The sequence below is a fragment of the Anomalospiza imberbis genome, chromosome 5 (genome assembly GCF_031753505.1).
Source record: "Anomalospiza imberbis isolate Cuckoo-Finch-1a 21T00152 chromosome 5, ASM3175350v1, whole genome shotgun sequence".
Lineage (NCBI taxonomy): Eukaryota > Metazoa > Chordata > Aves > Passeriformes > Viduidae > Anomalospiza > Anomalospiza imberbis.
The window spans coordinates 8,957,267-8,977,682 of record NC_089685.1 but is presented as its reverse complement, the minus strand read 5'-3'; the positions used below and the strand labels follow the sequence as shown (position 1 = coordinate 8,977,682).

The 20,416-nt window shown below is 34.6% G+C and overlaps 1 protein-coding gene across 2 annotated transcripts in view; it reads right to left on the bottom strand.

The window, feature by feature from the left end:
* Positions 1 to 20,416, bottom strand: part of SEMA3E (semaphorin 3E) — a 131,176-nt gene that overhangs the window by 57,841 nt on the left and 52,919 nt on the right. For both annotated transcript variants that reach the window (XM_068189557.1, XM_068189558.1), the window contains exon 3: positions 3,058 to 3,218. In XM_068189557.1, coding sequence (XP_068045658.1) covers positions 3,058 to 3,218 — 161 coding nt within the window. The remainder of the gene's footprint in view (positions 1 to 3,057; positions 3,219 to 20,416) is intronic.

Genomic DNA, 20,416 nt, shown 5'->3' with positions numbered 1-20,416 from the left:
ACCTGGATACTCACATTTCATATTTCCCAACATTCTTGCTACTCTTAGTGTAACGGCACTCTTCACACAGAAACAAGACATCTAAGTAACTGGGCAAAAATGTATAGCATTATGTGTTAAATACTCTAAGCAAGAATATAATGCACTGTGTATGTATTAAATGAGACATACAAGGAGCAAAATAGGCAAAATAAATGTTATTTGACAAATAGAGAAGTGAGAGTCCTTCCCTTTCCCGGGTGACATTGCCACAGTTGAGAGCTCAACCCAAATGTCTGGATTTCCCCACCAATGCAAGAATGACAGTAGTAGTATTTTATTCCTGAAGGTCTTTCCCCCCAATTTTTTTAGGATTTTTTTTAGTGTATATGAAAATGGGTGAGGATAAAATGTATTTAAAATAATTTGGTAGAGATTTATATAAATGGCCACTAGCTTACATGAAAAAGCTATAATCTGCCCTTCAGTGTAGCAGTGTATTTGAAAGCTGAAGAGAATTGAAACTGAAGAAAACATGTAGTCTATTAAATACAGATTTATAGGAGGCATACCTCATATGCATCACAAGTTAAGTTATTTGAAATGTTGGATTACTTTGGCAGTCAACAGGTCTCAATGCAAAAGCATTTTATGTCCACTCAGCATTTAGTTGTTTTTCTTTGGGATAGCTTCTAATATGCTAGCTAGAACTGAATTCTTTGGTCATTTTACAGCAAAAGGCATAACTCTCTAGTTGGAAATGTATCTCAGTTTGGTTTTTAGAAAGCATATTCATATTCTAAATTGTTGAGAAAGGGATGACTATGAATTAAAAGACATAAACTGTTTTCTGGGTCACAGAAGATGAAGATTGATACCAGTCTGCCCAAAACTTCATGAAATCTTTCTTTTGCAGATAGTGAGTAATCCTGGTTACCAGAGAGAGAATAAAATCCAGGAACTTGCCTGCACTCATATACTTTCAGTGGATTACAACTTCTAGTTTAGATTAATTAAGCTAAACTCTTCAGTCAAAAGAAAAGGTCAAAGACTAACCAACACACAGTTAAACATCGATTAATTAAGAACTTTGGTAATAATTCATCAAACACTCTCTCAGGTCCAGGAACTTTCTCTAATGTATCTCAGCAATTAAGGATTCCTATATCAGAAATGTCTCATTCCACACTTTTGCTGATAAAGCTGTTAAGACAATCATACTTTCCTTTACTATCCCTGAATGAGATCTTCACTGAGTGAACTCTGGGAAAAAGAGAAAAAGCTCATGCCATTTGTACTCAAGTCAGCTAGGTCCCAGTGAGATCATGTTTCTAAGGGTGCCAGGCCAAGCTTCATTTATTTCAGTTTCTCATCTTTAGCATAAGAAAAGCCAAGATGAGTTTTCATCACTTTGCCATTCTCTACACAGGTCTCCAGACAGAGAACATGGTTTCAGAGTAAATGGCTGATATTCCACTTAAAAACAAGAAAGGGAGCAATGAACTTCAAGTGTGTCCATATGGGATGATGGTGGTTGGACAGAAGCATGAAGTGCTCTATCCTGTCATCTTTCCTCACAGACTTACTGCCAAAGGGGGAAGAAGAGAGTGGGGACAAAAAGCTTATTTTATAGAAACAAATTCTATCTAAATGTTTTTATATCTGTCAGCTCTAATATCTTGTCACAGGATATTAATAATTTGTATCAAAGCAAAAAGGAATTAGCTTATATCTCACTGTTGAGGAACAAAGCTCAGTATGTAACTCTGCCCCCTGAGGAGTAAAATTCTGGTTTTTTTGTTGTTTTTTTTTTTTTTTTTGGTGTGTTTTTTGTTTTTGTGGTTGGTTTTTTTTTTTTTTTTGTTTTGTTTTGTTTTTAATGTAGATAAATTCTCAAATAGCCTCCCTGAATAAACTCGTATCCCATAATAAGGATTGACATTCCCAAATGTTTATAAAAAGAATAAAGCATATTATATCTGTTCACAGTAGTGGAACATGCTAATTATGCTTGGGCATAAGCAAAGATACTTATGGTAGAGTTGGCCAGAGTGTTGATGTAAGAATAGTGATATTCACTTTTAGCAAGGGGGCAGAAAGAAAAGAATTTGAAACATCAGTGGTCAGTGCAGTATAAAAATCAACAAAAATATTTATCCCAAGTGACTTTATTTTATTTTACTCACTTGTTATTCTACTTATTAATTTGAAAATAAATGAAAATACATCAAAACACATTGGAAAAATTTAAAGACGTAGATAAGGAAAACACTGAAATATTTTAAGAGATAACTTATCTGCACTCAAAATGGTTGAACAATGGAGCAATGCTCCTGCCAGTTTCCCTTGCTACTGTATGTTTCCAATTCTAGCTTCCAAGGGCAGGAGTAAGGAATCCAAGGCTCACATCAGCTCAGACTCCAGCCTCTGCACTTCAGTTGTCAGTTTGCCAATCACTTGTGGTTTCTACAATGTACTGAGTTCTCTGGTAGAATTATGACTTAACCCACCCCTCTCCCATAGACCACAGGGTAGCCTTCAAATGCCACTTTCAGTCATAGTGTAATAGCACCTCTGGCTCAAACCAATGCAAAATCCAGTTTCTAAAGAAGGTTAAAAATCTCCCAAAACTGCAAGGTTTATGCTGCTGTTGAAAACTTCTTAGAGTATACAAGTTAATTTTTTTTCCTTAACATTTTCTCTCCTGAAGCTCCCCAGAAATACCCGGGAGATTTTATTCCTCCATTATACAGTGGAGATACAGAAACCAGATGTCTACAAATGTGAGGTGCTCTAAACATCTGTAACCATGCTGAAATTCAGTGAGAAATAGTTATATGACCCCAAATCTCTTCATCAAGAGTAAGCCTTATAGGTGAAGAGGGGGGTGAAATGGTAATTAGTGTATTTTTCTTAAATATAAATATGGCCTTAGAGTTTGTGCACAAAACACCTACAAAAACTCCATTACCTCAGCCATACAAGTTCTAATATCCTGTGCTATGTGTTGCGACATGAAGTGACTAATATATACAAATATATATGTTACATATGTATATATATGGCTTTTTACTCCACCTCTCGGTAGTTGTCGCTGATTCGATCCAAACTGAGGGAATACAAGAGGTCTCTTCCTCCCACGAAGAGTCGCTCTTGGTACTCATCCAGCAGCATTATATGAAGTCCAAGATATCCAAATGGGCTACGAAAGACTGATGTCCTGTTTAAATCCCAGAGCTCTGAAATACAATCAGAGTGTTCGTGATAAATACCAAACAGCTTAGCTTTCATGGCTTCATTTTCATATCCTCCTAGGAAACTGGGTGAGAAGTTGTGGGACATTAAAATGCTAAACATATAATCTTTGAGTAAGAAAGAAGCATGAAATGCATGGGAATAATTTTCAAACTAAGCCAGCTCTCCAGGAGGTTAGTCTCTGAGTCTTTGCATCATAATCTTTATGCCTAAAATATGAGATAGGGAGAGATGAAAATTAGTTTTCTCCTGGACATTTTCTGAAAACTAAAAAGTACTTAAAATAATAACTGCAAATGGAGGAAAAAAAAAGAATGAATTAATGGAAACTGAAAAAAAAATACTGGAAATTGTGTCCTTGTCTTTCAAGTATGTCAAACTCCAGGTTTTCAGTGTACACACTATTTTTGCCTGGGTTTGTATTTTTAGTAGGATGGCATTGTGGGTTTTAAGCTTAGCACTGTCTTCACTCAGTTCATTTAATGTATTGCCTCTAAGTTCAGTGAAAACAGTATGAAATCTATGAAATGCATATGAATAATTTTCCAACACTGATTTTGTCAAGAAATGCACTGACCTAATATGGGAATCTGAGGTTGAGCTATACATGATCCAGGCTAAAGCCAGTTCCACTGAGAAAAAAAAATCATTCTGGTAATGTTACAGAAACTTAGATTCAGGCCTCAGGAAGCAAGAGGAAAAGCATGGGGATCTCTCTGCACTGTGGTGCAGAGCACAGCCTGGCTACAAGCAGGTCAGAAAGGCTGAAAATAATTTTGTTGTTGAGAAGCCTCAAAAGGAGTCATTTGAGAGAGTACCCTCGGACTCCCTCCATAATGACAGAGCTTGGAATGAGGGAAAGCAACTGTGTTCTTATGTCTGTACTGTGGAAAATTGCTTTAAAGCAATCTGGACTGCTGAATTGCATTTCATAAGAGAACAAATTCTTTCTGTTTTAAAAGCTGAGAACAAACCTGATGGTTTGCTATCTGTCTGACAAAGCTTGCTGGCCAATATTCAGACTAATCTTGCTTACCACACTATCTCTTATAGCAGATCTACTTTGGTGAACATATTCATACTGTATCCTGTTTGACAAAATGGATTCTATTAGATATTGGTCTAAAAATGTTAATTATATTCCTAATAGGCAATTTTCTTGGATATTTTAATGTGCAGTATATAATTCTCACTTCTAAGATTATTTTAGAACAGTCATTTCTTCCATTAGAAAAAAAAATTCACTCTATTTTTATTTCAATGTTTTTCAAATATAAATTATTGATAACTTAGATATGCTTATCTAAACTCTTATGCTTAGAAAATTAAATGCAAAAATTGTTGTATTTTGAAGAAATCACTTTTGGTAAAAGTAATTAAATATGCTTATCCTTGCAGTGTTCTATAAGCATAATTGTTTCAATTGTTTTGTTATGGTCCTGAAGCTGATGTTGGAAGAAGTAGGATTGTCCTTGAGCTAGAGAAGACAAATGAGCCCCCATCCAGTTTGGAGGCGCCTGCTCACATGCCACACCAGCAGTTATGTTCGTTTGTCCATGCTGCACCTTAACAGCAACGCAGAAATCACAGCTATGTTCTGTAAGCAAGAAATTTAATGCTTGAAAATTATATTAATATAATCCCATAAATTAACAACATAGCTATTAATTTTAAATTATTAAGTATATTGCGTGTGTGTGATAAGTGATTTCAGTAATAGGATAAATATGTTTTACTCCATTTACTAGGTAGGCAGAGTTCCGGTCAACCGAGTTTAAAAGTAACTAGCTTCTGAAAGCTGTTTCCTTAGATGATAAAATTTACATCAAAGGAGTTGTAGTACAAAATCAGCCTCACATATGATGTCTTTCTTGAGTGATCTTCAAGCAGATTCTATTAAATAATTCTATTTGTATGTGACTGGCCTCACTTAACAAATGGAAAACTAAGTCACAGAGAGGAACATCATGATGAAAAGAACAAGAGATTTTTTTGTCTAAGCATTGCATACTAACCAGTGGATAGATACACATTTTTTGACAGTGATACACTCAGCACACAGCTGCACAGCAATGTGGAAATGGCACTTTCAAAGCTTGCTCTTGCCAAGCAAATGAGCAGATTGCTGTTTTGGAAGAACATCGCTTGTTTCTGAACAGATTAGAAATGAAATGAAAGCAGAGCTAGAAATACACTTTTGGTCCTAAATAAAGCCAGTTTTTATTTGCAAGATCATAAATCATTCAATAAATTTTATTTTTTAATTAGTCTTGGAGTGAAAAGAATTGCATTTTAAATTCCAGTTATATACAAGCAACAAAAGGTTACTGTGGTAGCTTCCCCTGATTTATTTTCATGTTTTCCTGAAGGCAAATTGTTCATAAATGAAACAATATTTCTTTATATAGATCAGAGATATGACTCATGTGTTCTCATAATGATGAACAATTCTCTACCTGATCACATGAACTGATAACTGCTCATATAAGACTCCGTCCCACAAAGCACACCTGCAAATCCTATTGTCTTAAATGGAAGTTGAGAATACGAAACATCTTTCAAGATAGAACTTGTAAAAAGAGATGTTTCTAAGACTACATCCAGCAAACTACACAGATATGGGGTTGCTGTGGGGGTAGAGACAAAACCAGAAGTGAACCCTACATCGGAAAGGACTGGAAAACAACAAGCAGTTGAGTTTGGAGAGTGATTTTGTACTGAATCACAAATGTAGCAGCATTATGTAGATCTTTTGATAGGTAGTAGAACTTCCATATTTTGTAGGATATACATGAGATATTAGGATAATGCAGCACGTCCTTGAATGCCTGGAGAATGAGTGGTATATCTGGGAATTTAAAACAGTACTAGAAGCTTGCCATTTCTAGGCAAGTGAATCTCACCATGGTGTGGTTTGATGTAAATGACGCAGGCTCTGAAGCAGTAGAACATCATTTTTGTTGCGCTGTGCCCCTTCAGCAAAGCTGGTTGGCTTCAATGTAGCCCTGCAGGAAAGCAGCTGTACTGCTTCTGGACAAGCTGCTGCCTCCACACATAGCACAGCTCTCATACACAAATGCATTGTTAGTTCTTAGAATCACTGAATGGTTTGGTTGGAAGGGATCTTAAAGATCATCTGATTCCAGCTCTCTGGCCATAGTTTCTCCAAGACCAGGTTGCTCCAAGCCCTGTCCAACCTGACCTTGCACACTTTCAGGGATGGGGCACCTACATCTTCTCTGGACAACCTGCACCAGTGTCTCAACATCCTCACAGTAAAAGATTTCTCACATTTAATCTCAACCTATGCTCTTCCAGCTTAGAGCCATTACCCCTTGTTTTACCACCACATGCCCTTGTGAAAAGTTCCACTCCAGCTCTCTCGTAGCCCCTTTAGATACTGAAAGCTGCTATAAGGTCTTCCTAAAATTTTCTCTTCTTCAGGCTGAACAGTCCCAGCTCTCTCAGCCTGTCTTTATACTAGAGGTGCTCCAGTCCTTTGATCATCTTTGTGTCCTCCTCTGGACTTGCTCCAAACAGGTCCACATCCTTATGTGAGGGGCTCCAGAGCTGGACTCACAGATCACTGCACTTTGCAGTACTGAGTCGCACTCGGTCATTGAAATCACAACACAGTTGGGAGTGAGGCACTTGGATTCAAAGTTTTAAGCAAATTTCCCCAAAATTTACCTTCAGTTACCTTGAAGAAACTTATGCTCACAAGGGTCACCTTGAAAATACAGATTCCTTGAGGTGTCAAGGGTTGCACTCCTGGTCATGCTGATACCCTTTAATTAAAAAATCAATTTCTAGACAATGTCTAAACTTGAGCATAACCTAGAAATATGTTGTTGCTCTACCTAATATTAGGATTTAATGTCCACATTTATGCTGGGCACATCTAGCACACTTCCAAGATCAGGTGCAAGCACAGTTTTCTTCAACAACCTGGCCAGAGAAAATTTAAAAAATATTCTAAGGGCTAAATTGGTCACCTAAGGAATAGCAGACATAGGTAAATTTCCTTTTCTAAATGGACTGAAACTCAGATTTTTCTCTTTCCATAAAGAGGTCTAATCCCAAGTTATTAGGTACCGGATTGGTAGAGAATGACGGATGCTTTATCAATTTCCTGTTGAAGCTGTGCAACAAAATATATAAATATTTAATATTTAGTATTTAATAAACTCTACAGACTGTTCCAGCACATGGGTTAGAAACCCTCGGCTTCTCCCTCATGTGGGAGTGACTAAGCATTTAAGCTGAGCACAACCCTTCCTTTTACTGAGTTTCTATAGATTTCTGTGACAAAAAACAAAACCAAAAATCACAGCCAAAACCAAGACAAAAAAGGAAACCACCAAAAACAGTTACTTCTGTAAAGATCTTGCATAAAGAAGCAAAAAGCCAGACTTATTCAGGGTCAATATATTGCTAGCACTCAGCACACAGAAAAAAAGAGAAAATACCTTTCCTATTCTTATCTTTTGGTAAAAACAAATCTTCTGGAGCACTGATCCATAAATTTGAGAAAAAGTTACCTTTTGTGCTACAGTGCTTTGCAATTTTAATCTAAAGACTCAAGACCATAACTAAACCCACCCCATGTACAAGCAGCATTTTACTCAACAAAGGATAGACTGCTTCAATATTTACATACTCCTATATGGCACTTCTTACTTGTTCAAGCTTTAAAGAAAGTCTGGACTGCTGAATTGCATTTCATAAGAGAGCAAATCTTATTTCTTTCTGTTTTAAAAGCTGAGAACAAACCTGATGGTTTGCTATCTGTCTGACAGAGCTTGCTGGCCAATATTCAGACTAATCTTGCTTACCACTCTATCTCTTATAGCAGATCTACTTTGGTGAATATGTTCATACTGTGTCCTGTTTGACAAAATGGATTCTATTAGACATTGGTCTAAAAATGTTAATTATATTCCTAATAGGCAATTTTCTTGGATATTTTAATGAGCAGTATATAATTCTAACTTCTAAGATTATTTTAGAACAGTCATTTCTTCCATTAGAAAAAAAAAATCACTCTATTTTTATTTCAGTGTTTTTCAAATATAAATTATTGATAACTTAGATATGCTTATCTAAACTCTTATGCTTAGAAAATTAAATGCCAAAAATCTCAGTGCTCCTCCACAGCAAGCAGACTATATTGCCATTTCATTTTTAACACATTCTCAGAATTTAAGCACACTTTGAGTAATATATAATTTTGGAACTTGAATATAGACAAATACCATTATACGTTTTTATTTTTCTCAGGGAGTGACAAAGCTTATGTTGCTCTGCTCTGTTCTTCATAGCATTACATCATCACAACTGCACAAGTCTATTGCCTTTGCCCTTTTTTGCCCTCATAAAAATCTTTGGCTCCCCTTTTAAAGTCTTCAGAAATATAGTCTCACCTCCCACACTACTTCATGCTGCAGATCTTTTTTCCGGCAAAGATGTTTTCCAGATGCAGGGCACTGACAAATGAGTCCACATAAGGTGGATGTTTCAGTGCTGCTTTACAGGAAGAGTTAATGGCTGGGGTTACCTTCTGTCCCCATCAATGATGTGAAAGGCCACTGATATAAAGTCTAGGTAATGTGAGCACCTGAATGACATCTTATGCTTCAAATTATTGGCATAGTCCTGAAATATAGATACTGCAGTGGAACAAGTTTTACAAAAACTTTTTGAACCTTATGCAATTTTAATTAATTTAGCTTTTTGCTATATTGCTGACAAGTGATAACAAAATCTGCTTACATGTGACAAGAAAGACACAGAAACAAAAATGAGGAAAAATAAAAAGAGACATAGAGGAGAGCCTGAAATATGTGTGACACAGTTTATGAACTAGAGGTCAATGGTAAGATCAGGCAATATATGTATCTTCTGTTTTAAAACACTGGTACTTTAAGGCAAATATTTATTTGAGGGTACTCTAAAGACTCATCCATCACAAGGACAAAAATATAAACTTACAAGTGGTTGAATCTTTTTTGACAAGGTTAAGACCTCTAACTGGCAACATTCTATATAAAATTAGTAGGAATCAGAAGATTTCTTCCCAGGGGGAAAAATAGAGAGTAAAATTCACCTAAAACCCCTAATTCTGCTGAATATGAGATTGACAATTTTTACTTTTCTGTTCTTACAATCTCAGTCAAATATAACCCTGTAACAATAATTATAAAGTCATGATAGTGATTGTCAGGTAATGAAAAGTTACTTTAACTCAGGTCAAACAGCAAGGAACTGAATTGGATGGGAAGTAGAAAAGGGAATAGTGTCAACTGGCCAGAGGTGGCTAAAGTAAATCCTCCTGCATGAGATTTGGAAGCAAAATCTGAGCTAAGAAGTGTAATAGCAGAATTAATTGCAAATAGTAAACTAACTAAAAAATCCAGGTTAGTAGTAATGCTGAAAGATACCACTATAATTTTAAAATGCTGTTCTTAAATACTTTAGTGTTTTATTGGGAGAAGATGAATCAGCAGTGAGGGAGACTGAAGTATGAGCTTCCACTGCTTGAGGTTTTATCTATGTGGCTGCCAGGCAGATGCCTCAGAAACTTGGCAGAGGAGACAGAAAGCAAACTCTAGTAACAACAAGCAAAAACCCATTAGTCCATAACTACTTTCATATGATTCAACCTCTGCTCTTAGCAGCAGGTGAGTTTGGCTGCCGAGCTTTATTTGTAGAATGTAATTGGCTTCATGGAGGAAGCTGGTGCAGCAAAGCCCATGAATAATTTTACTTATTTGGTTCTCTTCTTCTAAATGTTCTGTATTTAGTGATGAAGTTCAAATTGTAGTCAATACTTCAAACAAAATCTTTCCCTGTCAGTCTGTCGAAATTACAGAGGCAAAAGTTTCTGAAATTAAAAGGTACAGTTTGGGGAGACAAGAATAGTTCCAATCTGTATGCAAGACAAAAGACTCTTCTGGCTTTTGCTTTCCCCTAAAAATATTGGAAAAACCTAAAACTGGAACATATAATAAATTTTAGGAAATATTTTTGTTTCTTCTAATTCTACTCAGATGACAGAAAATAGTGTGTAGCTTGAAAGTTCTTAACATGGCTAATCATGATATTTCAAGTCCTGATCCTTCATAGTTCCATTTCAAACTATTATATGCCACATACATACTGTGCTATATGTATATTCTGTCACACCTAGCAAATACTTGATGGCAAAATAGCATATTCAGATAGCAGCACTGTGGCTGGTTTGGTTTTAATGTGGCTGGTTTGGTTTTAATCACTCAATAACAAAAAATAGCCATTACAAAAAGACCAGAGTTTATAGTGTTAGTATATTAAGTAACAGTAAAAACATGTATGCTTACACAGTACTTTGTAATATTTTTAGTTCTTGCTGGAAATGTCTACAGAGTACATTAGTTTAAGGGAAATCACACACCATCTTCATACAAGCTGAGTTTACAGCAATTTTAAGATACATTTCTAGATTTAAATGTTGGTGCAATAAAAATAATCTAATATTCAATTTAATGTTACTAAGGCTTGAAAAGAAATTAAATCTACTGTAATAAAAACTTGATGTTTTTGAGTCTTGATCATGCCTACCTAGAAATGATGGATGATGTACAGATTGTTTTGGAAGAAAACCTCTTTGCAAGTCAAATGAAAGCAGGCAAAGAACCTGCTAAATAGTCATGTATGTTGAAGTGATACTTGTTTTTTGACACTAACACTTTTGACCCTACCAAATACTGGGTTTTATTACAGCAGTAAGATTTAATGGTTTCTCACAGAAGGCCTAATCCAGAGCTCATCTGCCATTTTTCCCAATTAAGTTCATTAATTTTGACCTAGGTAATCACACCACTATAGATTAAATAGATGTGGAACAGTATAGGGAAAATAGTTTTCCTTCTGTATTTTATCAGAAGCTGAGAAACAGCAGACAGAGAATGAACTCAGAATGAGAGGAAATTTTCATCATTTCAATGTCAAACTACAATATAAATGATGTCTACCATTCATTATGCTTTAGATGATAGCATTTAGTTTTCAACAATAATAACAATTTCAATTTTAAACTAAGCTTACTATATTTTTTTCCATATCTATTTCCAGTTAGAGTGATATTGCTTGCAAAATGGTGAAGAATTTTTTTAAATTCATTTCAGTATTGGATAGCAAATTTTGGCACTCGTTCAAACTAATTTGCTATGGTAAATTGACATACTCATTATACCATTATACTCTAGTATAAAAAAATTTGTTTATCTTACCAGTGGGATTTTTCTTGGAAAACGTACATGGATCCCCAAAATGCTATCTGACAACACAGTTCAGAAATGTGGTTGTGATAGAAAATATCAAACAATTGCTTGAGCAAACTATCCTAACACTGTGGCTGTTATGAACTCCCAGGTCTCAGTGACCTGCATAATGTGGCTACCTAAAATTTTCTAGTGACTTCAAATCCTAATGATCCCTTTTTTAGTAAAGCATTTTGGGAGGTGATAATACATGACAATGTTGTGGATAATAATATCTTCATCAATATTATAAATTTCTTTCTTAATGTAAGACTGTATGATAGAAAGCTTCAGAAATGTGTTTTTCTATTAAAATATTCCAGCAGAAATATAAACTGGAATTTTTTACTGTGCAATTATTCCAGCATATGGAAAGCACAAGTATCTATGAGATAGTCTTTGTGAACTTTATGCATTTCATCCAATATTCCTCTAAGGAAGTAAGCACAAAAAGAAATGTCCTTTTAAAATTATACTCACTGAAGATGTTTTACATTATGTTTAATATCTTAATAGTGTTAACAAGTGAAATAATCAATTTATAAAACTTGAGTTTTAGAAGGTACATATGGTTCAAATAATCACAGACCTCTGCTGATGAAACACAGACAGTCCAGTCTCTTGAGAACCTGATTTATTAAGGTGTACCACTTACTACATGATTATTACCACACCAGTATGGGAAGACTAGAATTCTTGCTATTGAGAGATCCTGTGTTTTGACAGAAAGAGAATCTGGTGCTTTCATTTAAAATGAAGATGCCAAGAGTCAGGGGTGTATGCTGTTCGAAATGACTGTTAAATTGAATTTCCCCTGTAAAAGATGGATTAAAAGGAGCTATCTCATGTGATTTTCAGCAGCATATGCTCTTGGGCAGGATGGCATGTGATTGACAGTTATGTAAGGCTATATGGAGTCATCAACATGAAAAAAAAAAACAGAATTGAGGAGAAAGGAGACATTGTGAGAAAAGCAAAAAGCAGAGGAAAAATTGAAATGGAAATAACTAAAAAGATGAAAGGAAATTTTCAAGGGTTTTTTTTTTTCCTGTGAAATAAATTACTAACAGCATATGCAGAGTTCAAGACAATATTCCACAGGTGAGTTTAGAAAGACTTGCTAACTTGCTACACCTCACACATTGAAATACACTCAATTTTCCCTGAACATAGAAACTCTATAAACAGCAGTGAATAGACTTCTCTAGAAATGAACACTTTTTTAGTCCAAAGTTTGTTCTTTTAATTGACCAAAATGTCTTCTCTGGAAAGATTTAACTCAAAGAAAGGAGATGTATTCAACTGCTACATCAGTGTCTTGGGAAGACCTGCCTCATGTGAAATAACTGGCATGAATGTATCCATGATTTGACCCTGCTTTTCCCGATACATGTCAAATACTTCAAAATATTAATGAAAACTGAATACATCAAGGGTCTTTTTGTTGCCTTTATTTTAATTATTTTTTTATGACATAGAGCTTTATGAAAGAATTCAAGCTCTTATATTACAGGGTGGGATATGTCATATTCAGTTTTTGTTATGTTCAAAGTCAAGTGTCTAGTTTAAGGTATTTATCCAGCTGTCTTTTTTATCAGAACAAAAGAAAGAGGTATTCCCAAGTGGCATTTTAAAATTCCTTTATAAGAGCATTCAAAAAAATATAATCTGAAAGCAGCATTTTCTATAATCCAAAATTTAATAATGTAATCTAAATTTTAGATACATAATGAACTTGGAATGGAGTGGATGAATTCCACTCAAAAATGTATCCTTTAAATAAACCAATGTTGTATTTTATCAGTGTTTGCAATTGTAGTCACTGCAGTGATGGGCAACACATAGAAATAGCAATCTTTGTTGTCTCCCCCAGTATGCCTGATTATCTGTAAAATTCTGGTTAAGTAAATGCCTTGAAAGAGAGAGACAGAAAAAAGCTTCATTTGAAAAACTTAGGACATATTTGATACCTTTCAGAACCAGTAATGTTTTGCAAATATTAACAGCCAAAACATTCTTCAGCCATTTGACTTTGAGCTGATAGAACTCAACACAGTGGATCTTAAATAGTGTAACTGGAGAATAAAAGTTAATAATAAGGAGCCATTAATGGTCATGTAACTATTATGAATTGTATTATTTACTGTTGTATATTATCCTCAAACCTTCATGGATGTGTCCACCCATCCTCCCTTTCCTTTCCCCCCTGCCCCACTATTCATTCGTTTCTGATAGATTTTGCGAGACAGAAAAATGATAATGCATTTTTAGAAGTTTATTGTACTTTGATATAAACATTATCTTTTCTCATGTCATATTTGATCATCCAATGGAGTCATACAATAGATTGTGCTGAATTTCAGCTCCTAAATCTTTCAGATGCTTTTAGAAAAATACCCAATGATAACAAAAGCCCCTCTTACATTGAAGAGAATTAATTCTACATTACAGCACAGAAACAGTCTCCTGAAATTACAAGTAACAACTCTATATCCTCAACTGACCAGATGGTAATCATAAAAAATCTCCCATAAACCTCTCTCACTCCAAAATGGAACATTTTCTCAGCATGACTCTGTCCTGAATCATTTTGCACAGGATGTAAAAAAACCATACACTCATGAGTGTTCCTTCATTAGTCTTTATTCACTGTAATTTAGAAATTCACCTTCATCTTGATTCTTAGCTTAACACTGGGGCTTAATTACAGATATTTTGGGGTCAATCTGTGTTTTTTACTTATAGCTGGCTTTACAGAAGGTAGAACATGAGATACTTTCATTAATGTCCTTTATTTCTCACAAGGACTACTGATGTTTAGAACTATAGACATACTATGAAAATAAAGGATTGATACAACTGATTCATTTTTATATACTGAAGAGTTGTGCAGAAGTTCTTAGAGATCTAGGGATTAAATCATAGATACAGAGAGAGCTTTGGGTTGGAAAGAACCTTCAAAGATCCACAACAACCCCCTGCCAGAGCCAGGGACTGTCACTGCTTCCACCAGCTTGGTGACATCCACAACTTGAGGGTGGTCTCAATCCCACAGTCTATATTGCTGTTAAAGATACTGAATAATACCAGTCCCAGTACAGATCTTTGAGGAGCTTATTCATTGATTATGTACTTCTCAGAGCTGAAAAACACGTAGTCCTGGACAACTGTTTTCTCCAGGAATTTCCAATCTAACTGGAAGGCACAGCCAAAACAAAATTAAAAAAAAAAGGAAACCAAAATTAAAAAAAAAATCTGTAAATGAGAAAATAATAATGTCAATATTCACAAAACTCTCTAGGGTTTGAATTTAGCTCTACATGATTTGCACTGATCACTCAGCAAGTCTGCATAAAACTGCTGGACAGTTCATATTTTGAATGTAAGTACAATGGGTGACCCACAGGCTACTGTCCTGAGAATTTGCCCTCAGAAAAAAAGGGAGTAAAACACAAAAGGTATTGGAACTGGGAGAGAACATTTTTCAGACTCTGAAAGAATTTTTAAAGATTTTGGAAAATGTTTCCATTCCAAAGTGAAATAAAAACTTCAAATGCAGCGCATTTTCAAACATCAGAAAGTCCAGTTATTTTCCCATGGGTGGAATTATTTTGATAATTTTGCATATTTTATTTTGATTAATGCAGTCCTCTGTTTTTACAGTAAGTTAACTAACATTTCAAAATTACATGTTCTAAAAACAAAATAGATGTCTTAATTTAAAACATGTAAATATCCCTTTTTTTGCCAAAATGTTATTCAATGGAAAAAGAATTAAATTTACATAATTTCATAATGCTTCACAGAGGAAAAAACCACCAAAATCAAAAACCAAAGCTAGAATCTGTACAGCTAGCAAAGAAATCTTGCATACCTTTAAAGCACCTAGTATTATGCTTTCTCTAAAATGATGGAGCTTTAATAACATTTAGCTATCTTCAAAAACAATAGAACTTCTGAAAAAACTGCAATGGGTTTTTCATAGTAGTGTGTAGAAACAGAAAAGATGTAGAGAAAAATTAATATAGAAGACAAAATTCAGAATCCCTTTACAAAATTACAAGACAATTTCTAAATACCAACGTTTGAGATATGCTGGTTACATCCAAAATAATTGTCAATATAAATATGAAAAATGTGAAGATATTGTATTAGAACTATAGATCCCAACTACTATATACTTAATCTGACAGCAATGTTTTTTCCTAGAGTAGAATAGAAACAGATATTTATATTCTGCACATTATTTACAGGCGTGGGACCATCTGAGGACAAATTAATTTTGTAATAGCTGCTGCATATTGCACTAGTATTTAAACATCAGGATACAATTCTCTATGCCTGGCACTAGGAAAAACATGTAAAAAGGACATAATGAACTGTACGAAAGAATTTGTCACAGAATAATTCAAACTGTCAGAAGTAAGTACACTTAGGAATGAATAGGTCCAAAACATGTATTATTTAACTGAGAGCTATTTAACTGTTTGTATTATATTTCATAAATACTTTAGAAGAAAATGTTACACTTAGGTAGTTCTGCCACTTATTATATAAGCTTAACTAAAGGTCAAGGGAATTTTTTCTGTTTAAGAATTAAAGAACTGGGTCATATTCTGACCCTTGTAGGATATTATAAAATAGTGTCTGATCTGAAGGCAGTGGGACACATTTCAGACACATTTCTTTACAAAGAAGAAAAAAACGGAGGCAAAGCATTAGAAAATACTCATACATGTAAATAAAAATGTAATATATTTGGTTTGTTTCTGCCAGTGTTATTCACATAAATATCTATTACACTATTTCTGATTTCAAAAGGCTCTCTTGCAGAAGGATGTATTTCTCAATATAAACATCTCTTCTGGCAGCTACTGAGAGACCAATTAGGCCACGATGTGCGTTATATCACAAGAAGCCCCCCCAAAGAATGGTTTTCATTGCATCTTTTGCAATCTCATTCACTTATCCAAATTGAGTGTATGATAAATATCAAACATTCTCTACCCATTTTTCACTGTTGGAAGCAATGGAAGATAAAGTTAAACCACAGCACAATAATACATTTTTTTTTTTTGAAAAAAAAAAAAAAAGAAAGGGAAAAGTAAACAGCAAATACTGCAAGGACAAGACAAGGCATCGTGGTGGGTAATTTAGCAATAAGGATACAAATACTGTAAAATTCAGATCTATTAGTTTCAGAATAATCTGCAGTGGTGGAACTGCTAGTAGATGAGCTAATTAAAAAAAAAAATAGGAGGAAACTTCTGACAATCTGTTCTGGTTAGTAGCCACACACTAGTGGGGAAAGGATTAGCTGTCTTCCAGGTTATTTCCCCATCTTCATTTTTCATAATAAAATTTACACTAAAAAACAAAGTTTTCTACTAGCACAGGATGATGATACCAGATCAGTAGTTGGATGTGTCACATTTGCAAATAAAATAGTTCTATGCAACAATAAAATATAAAAAAAAAAAAAGAATATTTATATTCATCTCCTCAGAAAATATTCATCCAAGGAAAATATTCTGTGACCCACAGAATGTGTGTTTGTGTGTTTTTGTGCATGTGTGCAGGTATGTTTATATGCACATACAAAATGTTATTTCACACAAAGCTCTCATTTTTTAAGTATGCATTGCTCAGCCTCTGAAAGTATTCTAATAAAAGTACCAAAAATTATAGTTATAATGAGAATCTATATTTCCAAAAGCAACCTCTCTTTTTCCTTTCAACTTCTTTTTTTTTTTCCTTTTGAAGTTAGTCTCAGTGATACCAGTACAAAAATAAAGCTCTACTCTAAAATTAATTAAAGTGCCTATTTATACTTATACATTCCTATGCATGTCTAGCCTGGTGCTGCTATTAATGCCATTTGACAGTAACTATTTTTTCTGTCGTTATCAGTTCTTTTGTAGGTGTCCATCATCATTATCTGAATAGATTAAAAAATACTATACAGCTCTTGGAAACAAGTACTTTTTCTTCCCTGTAGAATTTAGCATTTTAGTGATACGTAGGTCAGACAGTCAGTGGAATTTTCACTGCTTTCTTTGTTGCTCTATTTGGAATGTTTATAAAGATCGGAAGACAGGTCCTTTAGAAGGATTTATTTTCACTGTATATCTGTTGGTGGTTTCCTGATAAGGATTTACATGTCCTGCTCTAATAAAGCCACAATATAGATGCTGTCTGTGCTGAAAACTGGAGCTGTGGTGTTTCATAGATGCCTTGGCTTTGTCAAGGTAGCTGTGGCTTCCACCAAGTCAGCTGCCCCTGCTCTTGCATTTATACCAAAAATATAAGCATCAGCACCTTAACACAAATTACATGTCTTGAAATGCCATCCTCTGCTTCAAGTTGTACTGAAGACATCTAAGGAATCCCTTAACATTAAATATTTACCTCCTTTACACAGTCTTTTTTCAGAGAGCTTTAAATGAAAGATCCAAGTAGGGCAAGTCTACAGAATATTAATGTAAATAGTCAGAAGTTCTATTGCACAAGAGTTCTAAGTGATTTGGCTTCATTTTTGCTTAAACACCTTCATTTTTTTTTCAATACAACCCAGTTTGGGCTTTTAGTCCCAGAACGTAACACACTAAAATTCACATCAAGCTGCAAACTCTATGAAGATGCAAGTAATTTTTCTTGACCAATGAGTCTTTTTTTGGGGGCCGGGGGGGGGGAATAAATAGAAATATATGTGTTTAGAGAATGGTGTAGCAAGTCATGCAATGGATGGACTCAACATAGGTAATGGTTCAATTTCAAATGTGCTCTTGTGTCTCCAGGCAGAAGACCATAGCAGCCAAAGAAAATGGAGTGACCACTGTGCAAAAGGTAGCATTGTAAATTGCTCAATGATATTTCACTTATTTATACCTGTGTAGAATCTTGTCCTTAATGCACCCTATTGATGTTTCTGAATTATTTATACAGCCTGCTGATCTAAATTACAGAAGGAATTATCTAACGTTAGGAGCAAGAAGATATGATGCCTACTAATTAAATCAAAAATACATTTGATTTATAAAACAATTTTAAGCTGCATTTAAAAATGTACATCCAAGCCTACTAGTAATGTTTGCAGCCCTTTATTTTATGACTGCAGTGAGCTGTAATGGTATTCCACCAACAGTGTAATTTTCAGATCTGATGGTCCAGCTCCTTATATTTACAGTAAAGATTGCATATTCAGTCTCCACAGAATGTGGCCTCTCTTTACACATTAATCTTGTGTAATAAGTGACAGAAGCCTTCAAAATGTATTAACACAGGTGGACCTTTGGTGCTTATTTGCAGCCCTGTGGAATAAGTGTGCTTCAGGCTGTTTGCACAGGTCCAGTAGCAGGGTTAGAGCTTGGAAGTGATAAGGTTACCTAAACTGTAGCACAACTAAAGAAAGTCCAGCCATCCAAGAAAATCAAGGTTGATTTCTACATGTCACATTTAAAAACTAAATATGTGTATTGCCTGAGGAATGCATTTGAGATAGCCAAGCCTGGTAGGAAAGAATGTTTTCAGAGCACTGTTTCAACAGGAGTACTTCTGCTGGGAATAAATAAACTGCTGAACATGCCTCATTTTTTAATGCTCCACAGATGTAAACTGTATTTGATTCTATTGTCTGTAATTCAATTTAATGCTTGGAATGTTGCAGCAATATACAGTAACTGATATGTCCTCTGATTGAGAAACAGCTATACCAAAAAAGTTTATATTATTTTCCTGCTGCATAGAACCTTCTTATTATAAAGAAAAGGTTCATTTTAGCACGCATTTCTATTATCCAATCTTTATTAGAAATGACATACAGAACTGAGAGCATGACAATGCCTGCTTTATGTCTTATTAAATGGAAAGCTCTTCTGTTCTAGGTGAATGGGATTTTTCTTTGTGCTGTTAATTGTGAACAGTATCTCAAAATAGTGGTTCAATAGAAGGATTGGCTGACTAGCATCATCATCTGTGCTGTGAAATTCTTTTTGTGAAAAGTTTTCCGCCAATTGTTTTTTACATATCTTTATCCTCATTCCTGTTAAACACCTCTAATTTAATATAGAACTTAGTATTCTAGACAAGAAAGATTTAAAGGAATGAAGAAATATTCAAAAGTATTTTTCACTTGGAAGTATTTCTAGTCAGAGAATTAACAAATATTTATGTTAAATGCATGGCACTGCATTGTGACTCAGGGTATCATAGAATTTTAATGGTTTATTCCATATTATTTCAACACTTTTCTAATACATATAAATTAGAAAAATAGTTTATATTGACATGTCAATACTTTGGTTTCTTTTCAAATCACAATATTTCTGTTGTTTCACAGCTGCTCTTCAGATGCCAGACAGATACACAGTATCTACATTTTATCTTTTAGAAGGTCTAGTGGAATACTTATAATGCAAAAGTTCTTAAAATAAACAAATAGTGCCTTTAAACATATTTTTAACTGGTTATATATATATATTTAATAACCAGAGCCTAGTCACAGTCTGTTAAGACACCTAAAGGATATCTTAATTTTTCCATAAAATTAAACCTTGAATATCTAGGTTAGCTAGTGCTTAGTTACACTGTGTATTAGATTTTGTTCTCCTCATGAATTAATTTTGACATTAGTAACAGACCTTCTAAAATTATGATTAGCTATGTGCAAAGTTTGCTTCTGACAGAAGCAACTTGCATATGAGGCTGCATACATCTGGAAGCTGGTTGAAAAAATACTTTTAGTGGTTGTTTCCACCTTTGATAGAAAGTGTGAAAAGTGGGGCTTACATTTTTGTCCTGTTTATCACTTTTTAAAATGGTAGATAGGTGAACTAACTCAGCTATACATGTCACATGGTTTTTAGCACAAATCAGCTAATAGG